The following is a 22,810-nucleotide window of genomic DNA, read 5'->3' as shown; positions in this document are numbered from 1 at the left end:
GAGGGAATGGGGAGGGGCCAGATAGGAGCAGGGGATTAAGAGATAAAAACTACAAGGTATAAAATAAATACGACACAAGGATGTAATGTACACACAGGGAATATAGTCAATATTTTATAATAACTTTAAATGGAGTATTCTATAAAAATATCAAATCACTGTGTTGTACACCTAAAACTAATATAATATTGTAAATCAACTATACTTCAATAAAAAAGAAAAAAAAACATTCAAAAAAGAAGTCTTTGTGTGTTTGTATGTGTATGAGTGGCAAAAACAATGAAGTGAGCTAAATCTTCATCTTCCATAGCAGAAAATTTTAAATAATTTTTGTAAGATATATGTAAATTATAAAGAACAGAGATACCAAAAAGTATCTGCACATCCACCACTCATTAAAAAACAAATTATTTTTACCTTTGAAGTTCTTCATATGCCCATTTCATTCTCTTCTCAGATAATCACTATTCTGAATTTTTATGTTTGTCATGCCCTGACTGCTTCTCAGCCTTTTGGCTAAGACCAAGTACACTATCATGCCCTTGACATTCATTATAGTTTTAGCACATTTATTTTATTCTTTAAACCTCGGGCATGATTTAATTTGATAAAAATTAAACTTTTTTTTAATCAAAAGAGACTACTGCCTTGGGTCAGTAAATTTGAAATCTCAGATGAAACATAATTGTCTAAAAAAATGACCAGAATTGACAGAAGATACAGAAAACATGAATAAATCAGTAATTATTTTAAATAACTATACAATTCACTAGGTAATCAAAAGTCTTGCCCTAAAATGGGGCCTCTTATCCAGATGTTGTTGTAGATGACTGCTATCAAACTCTTAAGAACAGGTATACTTCAGTCAGTGCAGTTTCAGAAACTAGGAAAAAAAAAAAGGGAAGATTACGCAGTCTCTTTTATGCAGCTAGGATAACCATAGACCAGAGTAAGAGCAGAGTACAAGAAAAGAAAATCTAAGATCTGTCTCACTTCTGAACATTAACGGAAAACTCTGAAATTAAATATGAGTAAACTGAATTCAATTTATTAAAAAAATGTTTTACAACTAAGTAGAGTTTAGTGCAGGAATGCAAGAACAGTTCAACATGAGAAAATCTATTAATATAATCCACCACATTAATAGATTAAAGGACAAAAAAATTATCTTCCCAATAGATGCAGAAAATAAGCATTTGAGAAAATATAACACACACTCATGATTTTTTTCTTATTTATTTTTAATTGTGGTAAAATAAATATAACATTTATCATTTTAATCATTTTTAAGTGTATATAGTTCAGTGGCATTAAATACACTTACATTGTTGTGCAACAATCACCACTATCCATCACCATAGCTTTTTTTATCTTATAAAACCAAAACTCTGTACCCATTAAACAACAACTCTTCATTCCTTGCTTCCCCTAACCCCTGGAAACCACCATTCTACTTTCTGTCTCTATTAACTACTCCAGGTACCTCATATAAGTGGAATCATATAGCATTTACCCTCTCATGACTGTCTTATTTCACTTAGCATAATGTTTTCAAGGTTCACCCATGTTGTAGCTTGTGTCAGAATGTCCTTCCTTTTTAAAGCAGAAACATATTCCACTGTGCATATATGCCACATTTTGTTTATTCATCTGTTGACAAATACATGGTTGTATATCAATTATATCTCAATAAAGCTGAAAAAAAATTAAATAACCAGAAATAAGACAAAATAATTTAGACTTAATATAATTTTCATCTTCTAGATCTTTGGCAAAAACTTTGTGTATATTCATAGACATTCTTTCTCAGGAAAATCAATATTATATTACTCCTTATTTTAAGGTAATAAAATGAAACTCTGAATGAAAACTATTTTCTTACAGGAACTAATGTTTTTGTTTTTTGTTTTTTTACATCTTTATTGGAGTATAATTGCTTTACAATGGTGTGTTAGTTTCTGCTTTATTTTTTTTGTTTGTTTGTTTGTTTTTTTTTTTTATTAACATCTTTATTGGGGTATAATTACTTTACAATGGTGTGTTAGTTTCTGCTTTATAACAAAGTGAATCAGTTATACATATACATATGTTCCCACATCTCTTCCCTCTTGCATCTCCCTCCCTCCCACCCTCCCTATCCCACCCCTCCAGGTGGTCACAAAACACCGAGCTGATCTCCCTGTGCTATGCGGCTGCTTCCCACTAGCTATCTACCTTACGTTTGGTAGTGTATATATGTTCATGCCTCTCTCTTGCTTTGTCACAGCTTACCCTTCCCCCTCCCCACATCCTCAAGTCCATGCTCTAGTAGGTCTGTGTCTTTATTCCCGTCTTACCCCTAGGTACTTTATGACATTTTCTTTTTTCTTAGATTCCATATATATGTGTTAGCATATGGTATTTGTTTTTCTCTTTCTGACTTACTTCACTCTGTATGACAGACTCTAGGTCCATCTACCTCACTACAAATAACTCAATTTCATTTCTTTTTATGGCTGAGTAATATTCCATTGTCTACCAAATGTAAAATAGATAGCTAGTGGGAAGCAGCCGCATAGCACAGGTATATCAGCTCGGTGCTTTGTGACCACCTGGAGGGGTGGGATAGGGAGGGTGGGAGGGAGGGAGACGCAAGAGGGAAGAGATATGGGAACATATGTATATGTATAACTGATTCACTTTGTTATAAAGCAGAAACTAACACACCATTGTAAAGCAATTATACTCCAATAAAGATGTTAAAAAAAAAAGTCTTAGTCAACTAGGGATATAAAAGGAGCTTTTGATGAAAGGTATCTTTCAAAAAACCACAGCAAATATACTTAATGGTGAAAGTTTTAGAAGTTACATTTTCTCTCTGTGCCTCAGTTTCTCATCTATAAAATAAGGATAACAACCAGTCTCCTTTACAGGGTCATTTGGAGGATTAAACTCTGTAATGTGTACAAAGCACACAGAATGCTGCACTTGTGGCACACAGCAAGTGCTCACACATTGACTATCATTACATTTCTAGCATTGTCCTCATCATTATTTCCATTAGAATCAGAAACAAACAAGGAATTCGCTATCACCGTATCTAAAACACTGTAATACAGGCCCTGACTAATAGAATGGGAGAAGAAAAAGAAAATGTATAATTGGACAGGAAAATACAAAATTTTTTTTATGAAGATAATTGTTTACACAGAAGACCCAAGAGAATCTAAAAACTATTAGTATTAATAAAAGCATTCAGAGAGGTTTCTGTACACAAGTTGAATATATAAATATCACTGCATTGTCATACATTAGTATTAACTAATTAGGAACCATAATAGGAAAAAAGATCCCAAACACAATTGCAATCATACCTAAGAGGTATCTAGGAATAAATTTAAGAAAACATGTGCAAGCACTTCCTGAAGACAAGTTCAAACCATTACTAAATGGCAGAAAACACAGGCTGAATAAGAGTTCACTGATGGTAAAATTCAATAGAGTAAAGATACCAAACCCCAACGTACTTCCAACTCATCTCCAAACACAGTGCAATTGCAATTGAAATTCCTACTAGTTTTCCATGGAACTTCACAAACGAATCCTATGATTCCTATTTGAAGACCAAAGAGTCCAAAGAGATAAGGAGAATCATCCTACCAACTATTTACAACATCAGTAACAGTAAGAATGGTGTGTGTAACAGTTGACATTTATATAGCATTCACTCAGTATCAGGCACTTGTAAGTGCTTTACATACTTTAACTCATTAGAATAAAGTTATAAAAACATGCAAATGGAAAAGGGACAAACAGATCAATGGAACAACATAGCCTGGGAACAGACCCACATGGATATGGAATTTGACCTGTAGCTGAAGGGGCATCGCAACTCACTGTTGAAAGGGTTCAGTATGCAGCATGATACAAGTGTATGTCCACGTGGGGAAATAAGGTGATGTAATAGTTTCCTTCCTCACGAGTTATATAAAAATAAATTCCAGGCAGATTTTAAGAAAATAAAAAGCAAAATTTGAAACTTTTAGAAGAAAATTATATGACATCTTTATGAGCTCAGTCAGAAAAAAGTTACATAAAATTATACAAAAAGCACAGAGTAAAAAGTTGATCGATCTAATTACAATGAAAACTTCTATTAAAAAGACACCAGCAAAAAAAAAAAAAGACACCAGCACACCAGCAATAACCAAGATAAAGAAAAGATATTGACTACACACGAACACTCTATGACATAAATCACAGCAAGATCCTTTTTGACCCACCTCCTAGAGAAATGGAAATAAAAATAAACAAATGGGACCTAATGAAACTTCAAAGCTTTTGCACAGCAAAGGAAACCATAAACAAGACCAAAAGACAACCCTCAGAATGAGAGAAAATATTTGCAAATGAAGCAACTGACAAAGGATTACTCTCCAAAATTTGCAAGCAGCTCATGCAGCTCAATAACAAAAGAACAAACAACCCAATCCAAAAATGGGCAGAAGACCTAAATAGACATTTCTCCAAAGAAGATATATAGATTGCCAACAAACACATGAAAGAATGCTCAACATCATTAATCATTAGAGAAATGCAAATCAAAACTACAATGAGATATCATCTCACACCGGTCAGAATGGCCATCATCAAAAAATCTAGAAACAATAAATGCTGGAGAGGGTGTGGAGAAAAGGGAACCCTCTTGCACTGTTGGTGGGAATGTAAATTGATACAGCCACTATGGAGAACAGTATGGAGGTTTCTTAAAAAACTACGAATAGAACTACCATATGACCCAGCAATCCCACTACTGGGCATATACCCTGAGAAAACCATAATTCAAAAAGAGTCATATACCCAAAATGTTCATTGCAGCTCTATTTACCATAGCCAGGACATGGAAGCAACCTAAGTGTCCATCGACAGATGAATGGATAAAGAAGATGTGGCACATATATACAATGGAATATTACTTAGCCATAAAAAGAAACGAAATTGAGTTATTTGTGGTGAGGTGGATGGACCTAGAGTCTGTCATACAGAGCGAAGTAAGTCAGAAAGAGAAAAACAAATACCGTATGCTAACACATATATATGGAATCTAAGAAAGAAAGAATAAAAAAGGTCATGAAGAACCTAGGGGTAAGACGGGAATGAAGACACAGACCTACTAGAGCATGGACTTGAGGATATGGGGAGGGGGAGGGGGAGGCTATGACGAGGTGAGAGAGTGGCATGGACATATATACACTACCAAGCGTGAAGTGGATAGCTGGTGGGAAACAGCCGCGTAGCACAGGGAGATCAGCTAGGTGGTTTGTGACCGCCTAGAGACGTGGGATAGGGAGGGTGGGAGGGAGGGAGATGCAGGAGGGAAGAGATATGGGAACATGTGTTATGTATAACTGATTCACTTTGTTATAAAGCAGAAACTAACACACCATTGTAAAGCAATTATACTCTAATAAAGATGTTAAAAAAAAGAATCTATATAAATCCAAAAAGACAAACACCCCAAGAAAAACACAAATATAGGGTATGCACAGGTTAAGTCACAGAAGAGGAAATCCAAACAGTCAACACCAAATATGAAATGACAAATACTTTTACTCATAATCAGGGAAACGAAAATTATAATAAGATACCAACTCATACTTAGCAGATTACCAAAATGTAAAGAGTGTGCCCATACTACAATTCTAGAGAGAAAGAACAGTGCCATCACTGCAGAATGTTCTATTGGGTAGCACTGGTCTGAGTCATACATTGTCTGTATCATCAGTATGGCTGCATAAGGTTACAGAGCTTTGCATTTTTACATTGACACTTCCTGTTCAAAAGCTGAAGTTTCAGATATTTGAGAAGCTACATCTGCCAACCCAGCTGCAATCCATGCTCTTAGGGAATTGGTTTAACATGATATTTATTAAAACCCATATAACATCACGGTGACTATAGTTAATAATACTGTATTGCATACTTGAAAGTTGCTAAGACAGTGAATCTCAAAAGTTCTCATCACATGGATAAAGAAGTATGTATATTGTACGTACATACAATGGAATACTACTCAGCCATAAAAAAGAATGAAATAATGCCATTTGCAGCAACATGGATGGACCCAGAGATTATCATACTAAGTGAAGTAGGTTCAGAAAGAGAAAGACAAATACCATATGGTACCACATATATGTGGAATCTCAAATATGACACAAATGAACCTATCTACGAAACAGAAGCAGACTCACAGACATAGAGGACAGACCTGTGGTTGCCAAGGGGGAAGCGGGGTGAGGGAGGGATGGAGTGGGAGTTTGGGGTTAGCGGATGCAAACCATTATATATAGAATGGATAAACAACAAGGTCCTACTGTATAGCACAGGGAACTATATTCAATATCCTGTGATAAACCATAATGGAAAAGAATATAAAAGAGGATGCGTATATGTATGTATATATGTACCTCTGAATCACAACATCGTAAATCAACTATACCTCAATTAAAAAATCTATTATGAAATTGTTTTATAAATAATTTTTTAAATGTTCTCATCACAAGAAAATAAAAACATTTTTAAAACCCCACTCTTTTTGTTTCAAAGGCTGGTAATAAAATACTACCAAGTGCTTCCCCAGTCCAGAGGCCTTTGCAGGACTTAAAATGAGTAGGCCAAAACCACTTAATGTCCCTCAGCAGTAACAGACACCTTAAAACTATGAGTATTAAGGTTGAAGAAGCTGAGGAAGAAACTTTCTTCAGAGAGAGCTGTTGGAAAGCTGTGGCGTTTTCTCTAACAATAGGGGCAGGAGGAGTACATTCGCCTCAGCCCTAATCTAGTAAGAAAAACTTCAAGGAGACAACCTGCTTGATATACGCCCAGTAGAGTTTTGGGGATGCAGGGGACTTGGCACCCGATTTGCACCTAGAAAACCTCTACAGGTGACAGGCAGGGTTAGGCAGTCTGTGACCGCAGAAGAGGTTGCATGGGGGGTGAAGAGATCAAGGTGCAGATCCCACCACACACACATACTCCACAAGCCAGATGTGGACCCTCTGGATAGGAACAGGATTGGGTTACTTTGGAGAGAGAGCTTTCTGCTAGTATCAAGGTGACCTCAGCAAAAAGAGATTGGAAGTATACAATGGTGCTGCAGGGTGAGGGTGGGGAGGAGATATATTAAATAACTTGCTGGAAAAGAGGCACTGTCTATATTGAGGAAACTGCAGTCAAGGTTCCTAGCTGGGACGTCTCCAAGGAAACCATAAACATTCCAGGGACAGGAAGAATCAGTCTTTGGAAATCTGCCACATGCAGAGGGCATCGATATCAGATGACATCTGTATCAGTTAGGGCAAACTGTTTTTGTCCTTTGTATGTCCTTCCTTCCTCACTTGCTTCACCCAAGGAGCCAGAGATGGCCTAGTTGTTGCATAGGGGAGTGAGGGGGAGTAAAGAAAGAAAAAGCTGAGCATGCTTCCTTTGCTACTAAAAACTCCAGCTTGAAGCACTGAAGCAGGCATTAGCTGGGGGAGAGATTTCCCTTTCAATGAAGTTCATAGTTTTCACTTCTACATGTGATTAGACTTTTTTTTTAACTAAAATGAGACTACCACACACCCTCAGAAATTAAAAGGATAATAAGGAGATATTGTAAACAAATTTATGCCAATAAATTTGACAACTTAGGTGAAATGGACAAACTCCTTGAAAGACAAGTTACCAAAGTTTTTGTTCATGAAGAAATAATCTGAATAACCCAATATCTATTAAAGAAATTGACCTTGTAGTTTAATGCTTTCCCACAAAGAAAACTCCAGGCCCAGATGAGTTCACTGGGGAATTCTATCAAACTTTTAAGGAAGAAATAACACCAATTCCATACAAATTCTTCCAAAGAACTAAAGAGGGGATGGAATACTTCCTAGCTCACTCTATGACTTCACTGTCTTGATTGTAGTGATGGATTCTTGGGTGTGTGCATGTCAAAACTTATCCAATTATGCACTTTAAATATATGCAGTTTGTTGTATGTCAGTTATACCACAAATACAGAGGCTAAAACAGCTAAATCAGTACTTAGGCAGTCATAGCATTCACAATGCTTACATTAGAAAGGGAAGCTATCAAATCAGTGATCTAAGCTTCTACCTTATGAAACTAGGAAAAGAGAAAATTAAATTCAAACTAGCAGAAGAACAGAAATAATAAAGATAAAAGCAAGAACGAATGAAATCAAGGTTTCCATTTCTAGCCACAGTGGAGTATGTCTACTACAGCCCCTGTCTCCTGCTGATTATTGCAGCTAAAAACTCTGGACAAAATATATAAAGCAGCTACTTAGGACTCTTGACAAGTTAAAAAAAAAAAAGCAGGTAGACTCTGAAGGTGAGTCAAAAAGTGGAGAAGCAGCCCATACACCAGTGAGTTTCTTTTTTGTCCCTGCTCTTTTTTCACAAGACTCTGTCCCAATGGCATACAAAACTCCAGAAGTCCTGAGCTCATCCAAGAGCTGTGTGTACAAGGGAAAGCCAAGCCTCACACCAAAGCTTTAAGAACTGAACAAAACTAAGATTTCAACCACAGCTCAAGTCTAACACCTGAGTGAGAAATGCATGGAGACAACCGTAAAACAGGAGAGCAAAGGCTCTGAAAACTGCACAAAGACTTAAACCACCACACAAGACTAAAGTCTCAAATTAACCCCCAAATGGTGCATACACAACACAGATGCAAACAAGCACAACAAAGGCTTTGAACACCGAACCAACCGGAATCAACACCCACAGAAGGCAAGACAAAACTAGTGGTTTGAATCTAACTAGGTTTATTACATGATAAACAAAGATTAAAAGGAACAAAACAATCACCCCTATCTAAGATAGAATCCAAAATCATTCAACATAACAAACAACTAGCAAAATGTGACCAATTCTCAAGGGAAAAGATAATCAACAGATGCCAGATGCTGGAAATACCAAAGACATTTAAGCAGCTGTTGAAACTAAGCTCTATGAGGCAAACACACTTGAAATGAATGGATAAACAGAAGTTCTCAACAGAGATACAGAAACTGTAAAAAAAAATAAAGAAATGGAAACTTTAGAACTAAAAAAGACAATATCTGAAATTAAAAACAAACAAACAAAAACAACACATGGGATGAACTGAGCAGAACAGAGATGACAGGGGCAAGAGTCAATGAACGTGGAGTTAAACTGACAGAAATGATCCAACCTGCCAAGGTGAGGAGTAGAGACAAAAAAATTGGGAAAAATAAAAGAAAGAACTACAGCATCAAGTATTCCTAGGACAATATCAAAAGGTCCAACATTCATGTCATTGGAGTCCTCAAAGGAAAAGAGACTAGTGCAGAAAAAAATGTCTGAAGAAATAATGGCCAAAAAACTTCCCAAATTTGGAGAAAGACGTAAATTGACAGATTCAAGAAGCTCAGCATACCAGAAACAACGTAAACTCAAAGAAACACCCAGAAATATGACAATCAAATATCTGGAATGCAAAGTTAAAGAAAACATCTTGAATATAGCCAGGAAATAAAAAAAGCACACTGCATATGAGGAAACAATGATTCAAATGACTGTGAGGTTCTCATGAGAAACAATGGAGGCCAGAAGATAATGGAACACCTTAAAAATACTAAAGGAAAAGAAATGTCAACCCAGAATTCTACACTGATGCAAAAATATTCTTCAAGAACGAAGACAAAATTTTAAAATTCTCAGGAGAACAAAAAGTAAGAGATCTTGTCACCAGCAGACCTGTTCTAAGAGAAATGATACAGGATCTTCTTCAGGGTGAAGGGAAATCATATCAGAAGGAAACGTGGAACTTCAGGAATAAATAAAGATCAACAGAAATGGTAAAATATCTGGTAAATATAGAGACTATTTTTCTCCTTTTGAATTCTTTAAGGTATGTATGACAGTTGAAAGCAAACATTATAACATCGTCTGAGGGGTTTAAAATATGAAAACCTATAACATAAAGGAGGGAAGGTAAGAGACCTATATTACTGTAAACCTTCTACATATGACTTGAAAAGTTAAAATATAACTACAGGTGGTGAAAGGGTTAAGTATGTATATCTTAATCCCCAGAGCAACCACTAAAGTAAAAAAAAAAAAAAGGAGATATTGACAAAAAGCAAATAGATACGTTTAAAATGAAATATTTAAATTGCAGTTGCATTCCCTATGCAAGACCTATGCATTCAAAACTACCAAATATTACTGAGATGAATTTTTATAGACCTAAATAAATTGAGAGATACACTATGTTTGTGAATCGGAACACTCAATATTGTTAGTATTTCAATGACCCACAGATTCAAAGTAATCCCAAACAAAATTCCTGTAGGCGTTTGTGCAGAAATTGGCAAGCTGATTCTAAAATTTATATGAAAATATCAAGGACCAAAACATTATGAAAAGGAAGAACAAAGTTGGAAGTCACAGTACCTGATGTGAACACTTAATGTAGGCTACAGTAATTAAGACACTGCGGTATTGGCAGGTAGACCAACGCTTATGTGCTCAACTGTTTTTGACAAGGGTGCCCAGGTAAATCAGTGGAGAAGAGACAGTCTTTCCAAAAATGCTGCTTGAACAATTAAATATGCATATGCCAAAAAAAGAAGAAAAACAATGACCCTTGCCTCATACCAGGTAAAAATATCCATCTCATTATTGGCCATAGGCCTAAATATAAGAGCTAAAATTATAAATCCTCTGAAATAAAACATATGAGAAAATCTTTGTTACCTTGGGTTACAGAATTATTATATAGGGCACAAAAAGCATGAACCATAAAAGAAAAACTTGATAAACTGGACTTTATCAAAATTAAAAATGTCTTTTTATGGAAAGACACTGTTAAGATAAAATCAAGCCACAGCATGGGGGTAAAAACCTGGAAAACACATAGCTGATAGAGGGCTTGCATCCGGAATATATAAAGAACTCTCACAACTTAATAATAACAAAAATGGCAACAGATTACAAGAAACAGTTCACCAAAGATGTAGAGATGGCAAATAAACACATGAAAAGATGCCGAACATCAGTTACTGGAGAAATGCAAATTAATATCACAATGAGATACTCTTATACAGCTACTAGAAAGAAAGACTAACAATATTAATAATACCAAGTGCCGGCAAAGTAGCAAAACACCAGAACTCTCATATGCTGCTGCTGGGCATCCAAAATGGTACAGTTACACTGGAAAGCAGTTTGGTAGCGTCTTGTGAAGTTGAACATACACTTACCACATGACCAAGCAATCCCACTCTAGATATTTACCTAAGAAATAAGAAAATATATGTCCACACAAAGACCTGAACATGAATGTTCATACCAGCTTCTTTCATAATAACCAAAAGTTGGAAAAAATTCAAAAGTGCATACCCTGGTCTATGGATAAGCAAATGGAGTATCGTTCAGCTACAAATAGGAACAAACTGCTGATACATGTCACAACATGGATGAACCTAAAAAGCATTAAGGTAAATGAAAGAAGCAAGTTACATAAGGCTGCATACTATAAGATTCATTTATATGACATTCTAGAAGAAACAAAACTAGAAGAAGAAACAAGATCAGGTGTGGGAGTAGGGGAGAAGTTTAATTGTAAAGGGGAACAAGGGAGTGTTTTAGGGGGAATGAAAATGTCCAATATCTTGATTGTGATGGTGTTTAAATGACTATATATTTGTTAAACCTATAGAACTATACACTTGAGAGGTGAGCTTCATGGTATATAAATTATACCTCAATAAACCTCATTTTAAAGAAAAGAATGCAGTTACATCAGAATAAATATATCATGACAATACATGGAAAATGCATATGGAAATTACGTTAAAACATTACCATATAGGGGCTTCCCTGGTGGCGCAGTGGTTGAGAGTCCACCTGCCGATGCAGGGGACATGGGTTCGTGCCCCAGTCCGGGAAGATCCCACATGCCGCGGAGTGGCTAGGCCCGTGAGCCAGGGACGCTGAGCCTGCGCGTCCGGAGCCTGTGCTCCGCAATGGGAGAGGCCACAGCAGTGAGAGGCCTGCGTACCACAAAAAAAAAAAAATTACCATATACAACCCACTATCATATTGTGCTATTTATGCATTTCCTTTTATTAAACTACATGTTAAGTATTAAGGATAGAAAAAATACTAACAAATATTTAATTCTAGTTAATGATATGCCTGTGGGAATATTTAGGTGTGAAGTGTACTGATCTCCACAACTTACTTTGAAATGCATCCCACACAAAAAATAAGGGAGACTGATGGAACAACAGAGGAATTAGTACACAAATAGGAGATAAAGAAAATATGGCAAAACATTCATTGTAGAATCTAGGTGGTATTATATGGATGTTCAAACCATAATTCTTTTGCTTGTTTTGTCTGAAAATTTTCATAATAAAATGTTGGGGGAAAAAGGAGCTGATAAAGAACAGCAAAGTAAGCTCAAAGAAGTAGAAGTAGAAATAAAAGTAAAAGGAAAATGGAAAACACACAATAGAGAAAATTAACAAAGGTAAAAGTTCTTTCTGTGAAAAGCTCAACAAACTTAAAATAATAAATACGACAGTGAGGCTACTCTTGATACTTGGATCTTGATAGAAGATTTTTATTATCTCAGAATGACCAGAGAATTTATGAGACCTGTCAGAGATTTCATCCAGGGGCCAGAGGAGAATACAGGCCCTGAAGTAGCTTAAAGAATGGAGGAATGGGGGAAGAGAACCAAGCTGTTGCGCTCCTGTTTTCCATCCCACCTGACCTGTGCTCCTAGGTGATGGCCTTGCTAAGTCTCCCAGTCCTTTGAACCCTTTGCAGCGGACATTTAAAGCAATGAATCTGAACTAGACATGGGCTTCACAACTATCTGGGGTGTTATTCACAACGTGCATAACTAGGCCTACCCCAGATTTCTGAAACAATTTCTAGAGGGTGGGGCCTACTCATGAGTATCCCAAGGGTTCCACAGGTCACTATGTGATACACCTCCAGTTGACGACCACTACGTTTAAAAAAATATTCCGTATGGCTAATAACAATAATAAAAAGCGTGATAATATATACTGAGAACTTCCCTTATTCCAAGCACCCTTTTTGGTGCTTTACATTCATCAACTCATTAAATTCCGACAATCCTGTAAATTCTAGCATTAGCCCCATTCTACAAACAGGCAGAGAAAGGCTAAGCCATGCGTGCAAAGCGACAGCTTGTGAGTGAAGAAGCCAGAATCTGAATCCAGGCTGTGAGCTCCAAAGCCCAAGCTCTTCACCACTGGGCTGTAGAAGAATAACAAACCTCCTTCCTCTGCTCCGGTCCAAAACAATGAAAGCAATATTTATCCAGTGCTTCTACCAGCCCCCCGCCTGGATGAATGAGAATAAGATGCAGGCTCTCGCCTCTAGGGGTTTGTGTTCCAGGCAGAGAAAAAAGCCACAGGCACTTGGCTAGGTTTTAAAAAAGTTACCAAATGGAATGCAAACCTAGAAGTTTAGCTATGTTATTTAAAGTTACAAATGTAGCTAACAAAACAACAAAAAATAAAAATTTAATAAACATTGAGAAGAACGGGAGCAGAAGGCCGTGTAATTGAGGTAAATCCTTATTTTTTCATAGAGGGGAGAGAAAACTGAGAGCTCCAGAAATGCAGGTGTGTAGGTATACGCTGGACCTACGGAGATGCACATGAGAGGAATTAAAAACAAAAACCTTGAAAACAAGCTGTGCTTGGAGGTGTGACTGGGAATGCACCGCCGAGATTACTTTGTACTCCATAATGTTCTGCAGACTTAGACTGAACATGCGCATGTGACACTTCTAATATAATACAGCTTGTAATATAAGTGAAATGTGACTCAAAGGGTGGAAGGTGCCTCTGAGTTTGCTTCCTCCTTCCTGTAAACACTGGAAGCATGTTAAGGCATGCCATTACCAGACAAGAAACCCTGATGAATCTCTACAGGGCAGCAGATATGGGATTGACGGAGCAATAAAGAGGGAATTGTAGCCCAAAAAGTCCCTGGGAGAAGGTACAGGGAGGTGGGTGCACACGCCAGCAAAACTGTGGAGGCTCTGAGCGAGAGGGTGCATCTGCCAGGCAGGAGTGGGCTCTGGGAAAGACAGCTGGGGAGTCACCTGGGATCAGCTGGGCCCGCGTCTGACTATAGCTGCAGCTGTGAAACTAAACTCTAAACAGCTGTTGAAAAGCAGATTCAGATTCAGTCAATCTGAGGTGGCTCCCAAGAGTCTTCACTTCTACTCTGAGGCCGGGCCATGCCCAGGCTGCTGGTCCACGAACCACAGTGAATAGTTACAGCGCTCCAGACAGACTTCTTCGGGAGGGGCCACTGAGTGGCCACTGTGAGTGGGAGAGAAAAGGAGGAAGACCAATGTCTGAAGACTTTCTGGATAAGGGGCCCTGAGAAAAAAAACAAAGAAACAACAGACAAGGAAAGAAGCAGCTCTGTCCAGAACTGAGACACTGCTCACTGAAGCATGCCATCGTGGGAGTAATATGCTCTCAAGTTTATTTATTTTTTAATAAATAGAGATAACACAAAAGACAAAATAATTGAGTGGGAGGGAAGTATTGACAAGAGGAGGAATCTAACAACAGGCGGAATCAAGTCAGATTTGGAAGAGCCTCAGAGAAATAAGAAAACAGAAACCTGTGTGAACTGGACAGTTTAACCACAAAGTGAGGGCAGACAAGGGCATGGTGGTACTTGGCCTGGTGGAGCTGAAGGTCACTAGCAAAGCTTTTTTGTCCATCCCAACACCAGTAAACCAGGTAGGATAATTTCCCTGAGGTTAAAGACTCTGCGTTTCAGACTTCGAGGGCCCACAGTATGCCAAGTAAAGAGGAAACATCACCCCTCCATCTGCTTGTCTTCTGATGAACACACAAATGCCCAAGAGATGGGGAAAGTCCCAACAGCTTCCAGAAAGGAGAGGGAGGAGGAAGGAGACAAGGCTGGGCACGTCTCCCTAGCCACCCAGATGCTGGACGGTGGAGACGGGATCTACAGAGCAGCAGTGGCTGCCTCTGTCTAAACCCCAAGGACAAGGGGCTGCAGAGGGGCAGCAGGTGGGGCATCGTGTGGCTATCACAGCAGCTCGTTCCATCAGACCCGAATTGTGTCCCCAAGTCTGGGGTTTCTGAGAAGAACTCCTGGGCGTGCCCCCGAGGCCAAGCTCTCCCTGACCCACCAGGTCCCCTTGCCCTGGCCCAACTGGCCCGGCACGGGCTCACCTGGACACCTCCGTGTTGGGCTTTCTCCAGCTGCCATCCTGGCCTCCTCTTCTCCTTGTCCCAACCTGAAGGTCCTACCTGGTTGGGCCACGAGGAATCCTGTTAAGGGGAAATGACAGAGGACTTTCTAATTGACACATGAGGCATTCCGGAACCGAGGCCCATCCTTGCAGGGCAGAGATGGTCTTGCCTCGGTGACTGCCCCGTGAGCCCAGCTAGTGGGCCCTCAGTGCAGACCATCCACAGAGAAGGTGAGAGCACAGACATCCCGTGCAGGGTGCAAACGCCATTATGGATTCTTGACCCTGAGCCTGAGGCCCGATTCATTCAGGGCCCAGACGCCCCTGAGCTGCAGCAGCTGACAGAGAGGGAGCCCCGGGGGGTGCGTTCCAGTCACCCTGTGAAGGGTCCCTCACCCACGGAGACAAGGTGGCTGTAGTTCTCCAGCATGACATCCTTGCAGAGGTTCTTCTGAGTGGCGTCCAGCTGCTGCCACTCCTCCAGGGTGAAGTCCACAAACACATCCCTGAAGGTCAACATTTCCTGCAACAGCACACTCCTCCTTAGCCCACTGTCAAAACAAGGTGGGCAGTGGGGGGGGGCACTGGCATCTAGAGGGTAGAGGCCATCGATGTTGCTAAATATCCTCCAATGCACATGGCAGCCCTCCACAACACAGCATTATCTTGCCCAAAGGTCAAGAGGGCAGAGGTGAGAAAACCTGGGGTTGAGCAGTGAAATGGAATGATCATGAAAAGGACTAGAATGTGCTGTAATATGCGAAAAGAAGAACATAAAAATAAAAAGGGATTCATATCAAGATAGATAAATAGGCACACATGATTTTCGGAAGAATGCATGAAAAAATGGAGACACAAAGACAGGGTGAGAGGGAAAATTATTTTTCACCTTTTGATGAACAAAGTTTTGTTTGAATTTTTTGCCATATGCACAGAGTACTTTTTAAAAGACTCAATTCAATTTATTAATGCTCTATTCAGAACATGCTTTTAGAATTTTGGCATCCATATTCTTAAGTGAAAGTGGTCTTTCACTTTTTGCTTTCTTGTAGTACCTTCCTTGAATTTAAGTTAACTGGCATCATAACATGTACTGGATCCCTTTTCATCTTTTAACAGCCTGGAAAAGTTGAACACAGAAATTATCTGCTCTTTAAAATTTTGTGAAAGCAGCAATTAGTCCAGGATTTGGAAGAGCAAATTTAAAGTGTGAACACCTTTGATTCAAAAATCCTACTTCCAGGTGTATTCTCCATAAATACCTGTACTAATGGGCCAAGAGATACATAGAAAGTTGTTCATGAGGCACTGTATATAATAGAAAAGAAAATTAAAAATCTAAGTGTCCATTTGTAGAGAAATAGTTAAATGATACTTCTATACCACGAAATAGGAACTGAAATAATCTTTATGTACTGATGAGGGACAAAACCCAGAATATAATCAGGTGGGAAAAGCAAGATGGGTATGGGAGTGTGATGGCACTTGTGCAAAAACACATGTTACACATATGTCTATTTTTAGTTAAATTGACGTAAATGCATCTACAGCACCTTATCACCAAATTGTTAACAGTGGGCATCTGCGAGGAAGATGTGGTACTGGGGAGAGAAGAAGTAGGGATCTTTTGGATACTGTTTTTATGCATATTGGAACATGAGACATGGATTTACTTTCATTATTTCAAACATAATGAAAAAGCAAAAAGTGAACTGAAAGTGAAGAAATAGAAAAAGCAAGATGAGTCTATGTATTTAAACAATCTTCTCTGAGAAGGAAAAGAAAAAAAAGAAGAGCAGTCCCAAGAGTAAGAAGTAGATTTTAAAAGTCTTTTCCTTTCTATCTTGTTCCTTTTTTTTTTTCTCTTTTTTTTTTGCTGGGGAGGGGAAGGATTGGAGAATCTGAGGTGGATGACAGGTTGAACAGAAAACAGCCAGAGCTAAGAGGACTAATAGATTTTTCAAGGCTGCAATATAATTTCCTAATTGCTGCCTCAAATTCACTGGAAACAAAGTAGGGGGTAAATTAGGAACTCACCTGGGACACGGCCATCTGGCTCTGCCCTGACAAAGGATGGAGATCTAGGAAGGCAGAATTAGGAGGGTCGAGATCAGTGCATACAGCCATGAGACCACCATCACCAGCTTAATAACAATCACTCTTGCCGCACACAGGGGATGATCTGGACACGTGGCCTGGTAGCTCCAGCCTGTTCCCCTGGGACACGGCTAAGATCCTGTGGGTTTTCCACGTGAATTTATTTTCTCTTCCTGGACACATTTATGACTTGTGTTTAAAGACATCTCCTCGGAAGCCATTAACAACCTGACATCTCCTTTCTCTCAGGAATTCTATGCCTGGAAATTTATCGTAAAAAGGCAATCATAAATAAGCACAGGCTACAAGGATGTTAACTGTAGGTGTTTCCACCATTCAACAATTTGGAAGCAACTAAACCTCCAGCAAAGGGGACTCAGATCAAAAATTAGACACACAACATGGGAAATACCGCATGGGCTTTAAAAATGCAATGCAATCCTGTTCTCATTTCTTAACATATTTAAAAGTAGGTTACCAGAAAGCAAGTGTAGTGCGATCCCCTTTGTTAAGCAATATGTATTTATTGAGGAAGAGCAGTCCAGAAGAGCATTTATGAAAACGTTGAGAGTGCTTACATTCCAGTGGTAATTCCACCTTTCCTCTTTTATTTACTTGCATTTTTTCATTTTTCACAATATCATTTACTAGTAAAATAGAAAGGAGAAATTATTACAAATCACCTCTTATCACACTGAGCCCTGGAGGTGATAGACCCTGAGCAAAGTCTGGAGGACAGGGACAGCTTGCTGTGGTTTGGAGGAAGGAGACAAACCAGAGCTGAGCGCAGGGCAGAAGGGAGGGGCGAGGAGGGAGGAGAGGCGGGGGGTAGAGGGAGGTTAAGGGCCAGGCATTGGTCACTTCCACATGGAGCTGGAAACCACTGACCTTGCGCCAGGCTCCTTCGGACCTACAGTGGGCCACCGCCACCCTGTTCCCGCCCCAATACTTCCTTATTTCCCATTATGTCCATTTGATCGCCATGCTCTCCCTTATTTGGCGGTGTTCAAAACACAGTTTCAGCAAGGAGCTTTTGTTAACCATTGCTACTGTAGCAATCCCTGCCTTAGGATCAGGACAACAGGGCTCAGCAAGATGCAGCTTAATGAGTCACTTCCCAGACCCAGTTACTAGCATCAAAATGAGAGGCAGCAGAGCTAGGTGATGGCCTACCTAGAGACCACGCTGAAAGGTCACAGACACACAGAAACCAAAGACACCTCTTTGGTCATCTAGTCAGGGTAGAGGAGATTCAACATTTCTGCTACAGGTAAGTGGGTTGTGTATACTACGGGACTGACTCAAATCCAAAAATAGCCCAGGGGACTTCCCTGGCCGAACAGTGGGTAAGACTCTGTGCTTCCACCGCAGGGGGCGCGGGTTCCATCCCTGGTTGGGGAACTAAGATCCCGCATGCCGCGCGGGGCGGTCAAAAACAAAAAACAAACAAACAGGGGGCTTCCCTGGTGGCGCAGTGGTTGAGAGTCCGCCTGCCGAGGCAGAGGACACGGGTTCGTGCCCCGGTCCGGGAAGATCCCATATGCCGCGGAGCGGCTGCGCCCGTGAGCCATGGCCGCTGAGCCTGCGCGTCCGGAGCCTGTGCTCCGCAACGGGAGAGGCCACAACAGTGAGAGGCCCGCGTACCGCAAAAAAACAAACAAACAAAACAAAAATAGCCCATGGCACAAGAGGGAAATATAATGATGTGTGCACAAATGTGTCAGGAGTGGAGAAAGTCCCGTGAGGCAGGTGGTCAATCTTTCCAGCCTGATCCTGCCTTTGCAGGCACTACCGCAGGGCAGCGTCCCTCCATCCGTCTGTAACTTTCATCCCTCTCCTCCAATAGGGGTTCAACTGACCACCATCACACAGCTCTTGATGGTGGCTAGAAGTTGAGTCACCGAGTCAGCCTTGCTCTCTCTCAGCTGAAGGAAGGGACAGAGGGCACTGCAGGTCCAGTTCTTCTAGGACCTGCTATCTTGTGAGCCCCCTCCCTCTAACCAGAGCATCTGGGTCTGTCCTGTGAGCCTTCCCCCTCTGCCCCTGGGGTCTGGGCTGGCGCTCCTCTTCCAACTCCCCTCAGAGGAGCTATTTTATTTCTAAGGAGGCAGGACCCAAGGATTCAAAAAAGGTACCTTTGCTGGGACCATCACTTCAGGACTATGTCTCTGCCTCTGACCCGAGGAGCTCACCTCCTTCTGAGGCCTCAGACTGGGTCTTCTGTAGTCTAACTAAGGAAGCCCATGGCAGATCAGCTGGTGTCTGAAGCTGCTGAGCCGTGGGCTCACTTATGAACCCTGACCCTGGAAAGGCAATGACCACACAGGCGATGCAATTAGCAACCTCCATGATGGAGCGAAGTTGAGGAAAACCCCAAAGTTTTCCTTGCCATCAGAAGGCACAGTGCCTCACTGTAGTTTTAAGAATTGACATTCAGTAAGAGCTCAATTACCGCCCGAAAAGGTCTGGGCTCTGGAACGAAACTGACTGCCTGCTCTGCCGCTTTTATTCGTTTCATAAGAGGTCAGGGCCTACTGTGTGCCTGTTCTACGGGTTCTACTGTTCTACGTGAACAAAACTTCAGAGTTCCGCCATCTTGCGGAGCCATACTCTTAGCAGGGGAGATACAGACAGTGAGCCAGCAAAGTGATAAATTTAGGGTGCGTTTGTCGGAAAGGCATAAGCGTTATGCCGAAAAAACGAAAAAAGAAAAAGGATCCCTCCACTTTACTGTGTGACTTTGGTTAGGTTTCCCAGCCTTTCTGTTCTTGCTTTCTCTCTGTAAAACAAAGAGCATCGTAGTACATACTCACAGGGCTATTGTGAACAGACTACTGTGAAACACAGGGGTGCCCGGCATTTACTAGGCACTGAGGAAATGGTCGCTGAATGAATCAAGAAATGAACCAACCACTCGCTGACCCCCGTAGCCCCCCCCCTCCCCTCACCACCGCGGCCCTGTCACTCAACCCCCCAGGGGCGCGACCTCATTGCCCAAGGCTCCTCCGACCTCCCCATCCAGCCCATCCCCAACTCCGCCTCCCCTTACTCCACCGCCAGGAACCCGAGGTCTCAGGGCAGGAAACAACCGGAAGCGTCAACTGGCACCGCCCTCGGGGTCAGCAGGGCACTTCCGCTCGCCGTCGCCCCGGGAGCCCGAGCGCTGTGCAGGCGCAGGAGCGGGCTTTGGGGGCGGGGGGAGGCAACACAGCCAATGGGCAACACGGCGCCTTTCGGGGACAAAGGATTCTGACGTGGTTCCCTCTGAGGTTAGATGGAGCGACGAGAGCGTGCGAGCATTTTCCGCGACGAGTCGTATGAGAGGCTGGGGAGGCGAGCGGGCTCCGCGCGGACTGTCGTGGCGATCCGAGTCCGCCGCCTCCGAGGCCGAGGCCCGCTCTCCCAGTCCGTTCTCCCGCGCGGCCGGGCCTCCTTGTTGCTGTGCTCCCTGGGGAGTTCCCGCCCCTCCATCTTCCAAAGCCACGCTCTCCTCTTTCTTTAGATCCTCAGAATAAAAAACCGGTAGTCGTGCCTGCTGCCTCCACTGCGGCACATGGGCGCGGCCATCTTGGGCGCGGGGTGGAACCGTCGGAGCCAGGCCCTGGTCTCAGGCCAGGGGTCGGGGAGTAGGGTTCAAGCTCAGTCGGGGAAGCAGCATGCAGGAGGGGCTGGGAGTTGTGCTGCAGGGCAGGCAGCATGCACAAATGAGGAAACCATGATGCCTGATTCTCCTGAAATAAATCGAGGAACTCCGATTTCTGGGACCTTGGGGATCCTTGGAGAATCTGGGCTTTGCCGGTTGGAAAGCACAGCATAAAGTGGAGGGAGAGCTGTTTCTCTGACGATGTCAGCCAGTGGCAACGTGGCCTGCTAAAAGTCCTGTAGTGCCCTTGAGGAAAGTTTTCTGTTCCCTGTCGGGGTCTGGGGAAAGAGACCAAGGGTGTGCCGTGTGCTTGTGGTACCTGCCTGGTCACCAAGCAGAACTCCTTGGGCTGGTCAAGGCAGGATCTGGGCTCAGTACACCCAATTCCTTCTGTGCTACAGCCAACAGGTGCCAGGCACTGTTGAGAGAAGCAAGTGACGAAAGCAGTCATGGAAGCCAACATACATTTATTTACTCTTCCATCTGAACATACTGCTTTCTCCCTGTCTTTCCCTTTCGCCTCTGAGGAGGTGGTGGCATGTGTGATATTCCCAGGTTGGTTGGATGAATCATTGCCCAGATCTACAACCTGGAGTTCTCCTGGGAAGTGACTCTGTCCCAGTCTTGTGTAGAAGTCCCGGGAGAAGAGTGTGTTTTCTGTCAGGCACGTGACTGGGGACTTGCCCCCCACTGTGATTCTTTGTACCTTTTTAAATGTTGGCCAGGTTTAGGGATGCTAACCTATTTATTTCCAGAAGAGAGGTGACCTGATAAGTTTTTCTGACACCACTGTCAGGAGGCAGGAGAAAGTTAATAGAATTAGTATGACAGTGTCCTGAGGACAGTAGAGAAACCCCCAGCTTCAGAAAGACCTGGTCATTGGCCCTGGTCAGACGCTCCCCATATCCTGACTCTGCAGGAATGAGTGCTTTCTCAGAAAGAGAAGGGGCTGGCGAAGGGCGTGCAGTTGTTGCTCATGCCGTGCCAGCATGTCCTAGTGTGACTTGGGCATCCAGGAACCAAGAAACATGCCAAGGTGTTCTTCCAGCCCACACTCTGCCCAGCTGTTGGGATCTACCGATCCGTAGAAGTGAAGGCTTGCCTCCACCACCTACCGGCCCTTTGGGCCTCTTGTACATCATAGCTAAAGACCGCACATCCCAACGGGCTGTCAGGATTGTTTAAAGGAACATCTCTAGCGCCCCCAGCCCTGAATGTGTCCTAAGGCAGGCACCTGGTAAGTGGTGGTATTACCAAAGCAAGCTTGGGTCCACTCACCCACACCCCATAAAACTTATGTACTGACAGCAGGTCGTGGTGAAGGAAAGTACAGCGTGTACTGCAGGGCACCAAGCAAGGAGTCCAGGCAACTAGTGCTCAAAAGGCCTGAACTCCTTGATGGCTTTCAGGGAAGGGTTTTTAAAGACAGAGTGAGGCAGGAGGTTGTGGGATGTGTGATCAGCTGATGGCCATTCTTCTGATTGGTTGCTGGTGAGGTAATCGGGGAGTCAACCTCATCAACCTTCTGCTTCCAACCAGTCTGGGGTCTAAGTGCTTGTGGTCAGCATGCAGTTAAGGTCTTCCACCTGATGGGGATTTCAGTATCTGCAAAACAGCTCACAGGGTATGGCTCCGGATATTATCTATAGCCCTTGGGGAGGAACTAAAGGTCCTTGACTTTGTTTAATGGCTAAACTATTATTTTGTCTTGCTTGACTGTTTTCCTTTGTTTCTGCATTTTCTCACTTCTCTGATTAAATTATTCTTTGA

General features: G+C 41.8%; 1 protein-coding gene across 1 annotated transcript in view; it reads right to left on the bottom strand.

Moving 5' to 3' along the window:
- ZNF674 (zinc finger protein 674) overlaps positions 1-17,418 on the bottom strand; it is a 34,470-nt gene extending 17,052 nt beyond the window's left edge. Inside the window, exons 1-3 of the mRNA XM_060002980.1 lie at positions 17,338-17,418; positions 15,697-15,823; positions 15,266-15,379 (exon numbers count right to left, since the gene is read on the bottom strand). Of these exons, the coding sequence (XP_059858963.1) occupies positions 15,266-15,379; positions 15,697-15,823; positions 17,338-17,352 (256 nt within the window). The 5' untranslated portion in view covers positions 17,353-17,418. The remainder of the gene's footprint in view (positions 1-15,265; positions 15,380-15,696; positions 15,824-17,337) is intronic.
- Positions 17,419-22,810: the final 5,392 nt, after the last annotated feature.

The sequence above is a fragment of the Delphinus delphis genome, chromosome X (assembly GCF_949987515.2).
Source record: "Delphinus delphis chromosome X, mDelDel1.2, whole genome shotgun sequence".
NCBI lineage: Eukaryota > Metazoa > Chordata > Mammalia > Artiodactyla > Delphinidae > Delphinus > Delphinus delphis.
The sequence above is the reverse complement of the archived record's forward strand: the minus strand, read 5'-3'. Positions and strand labels throughout refer to the sequence as shown.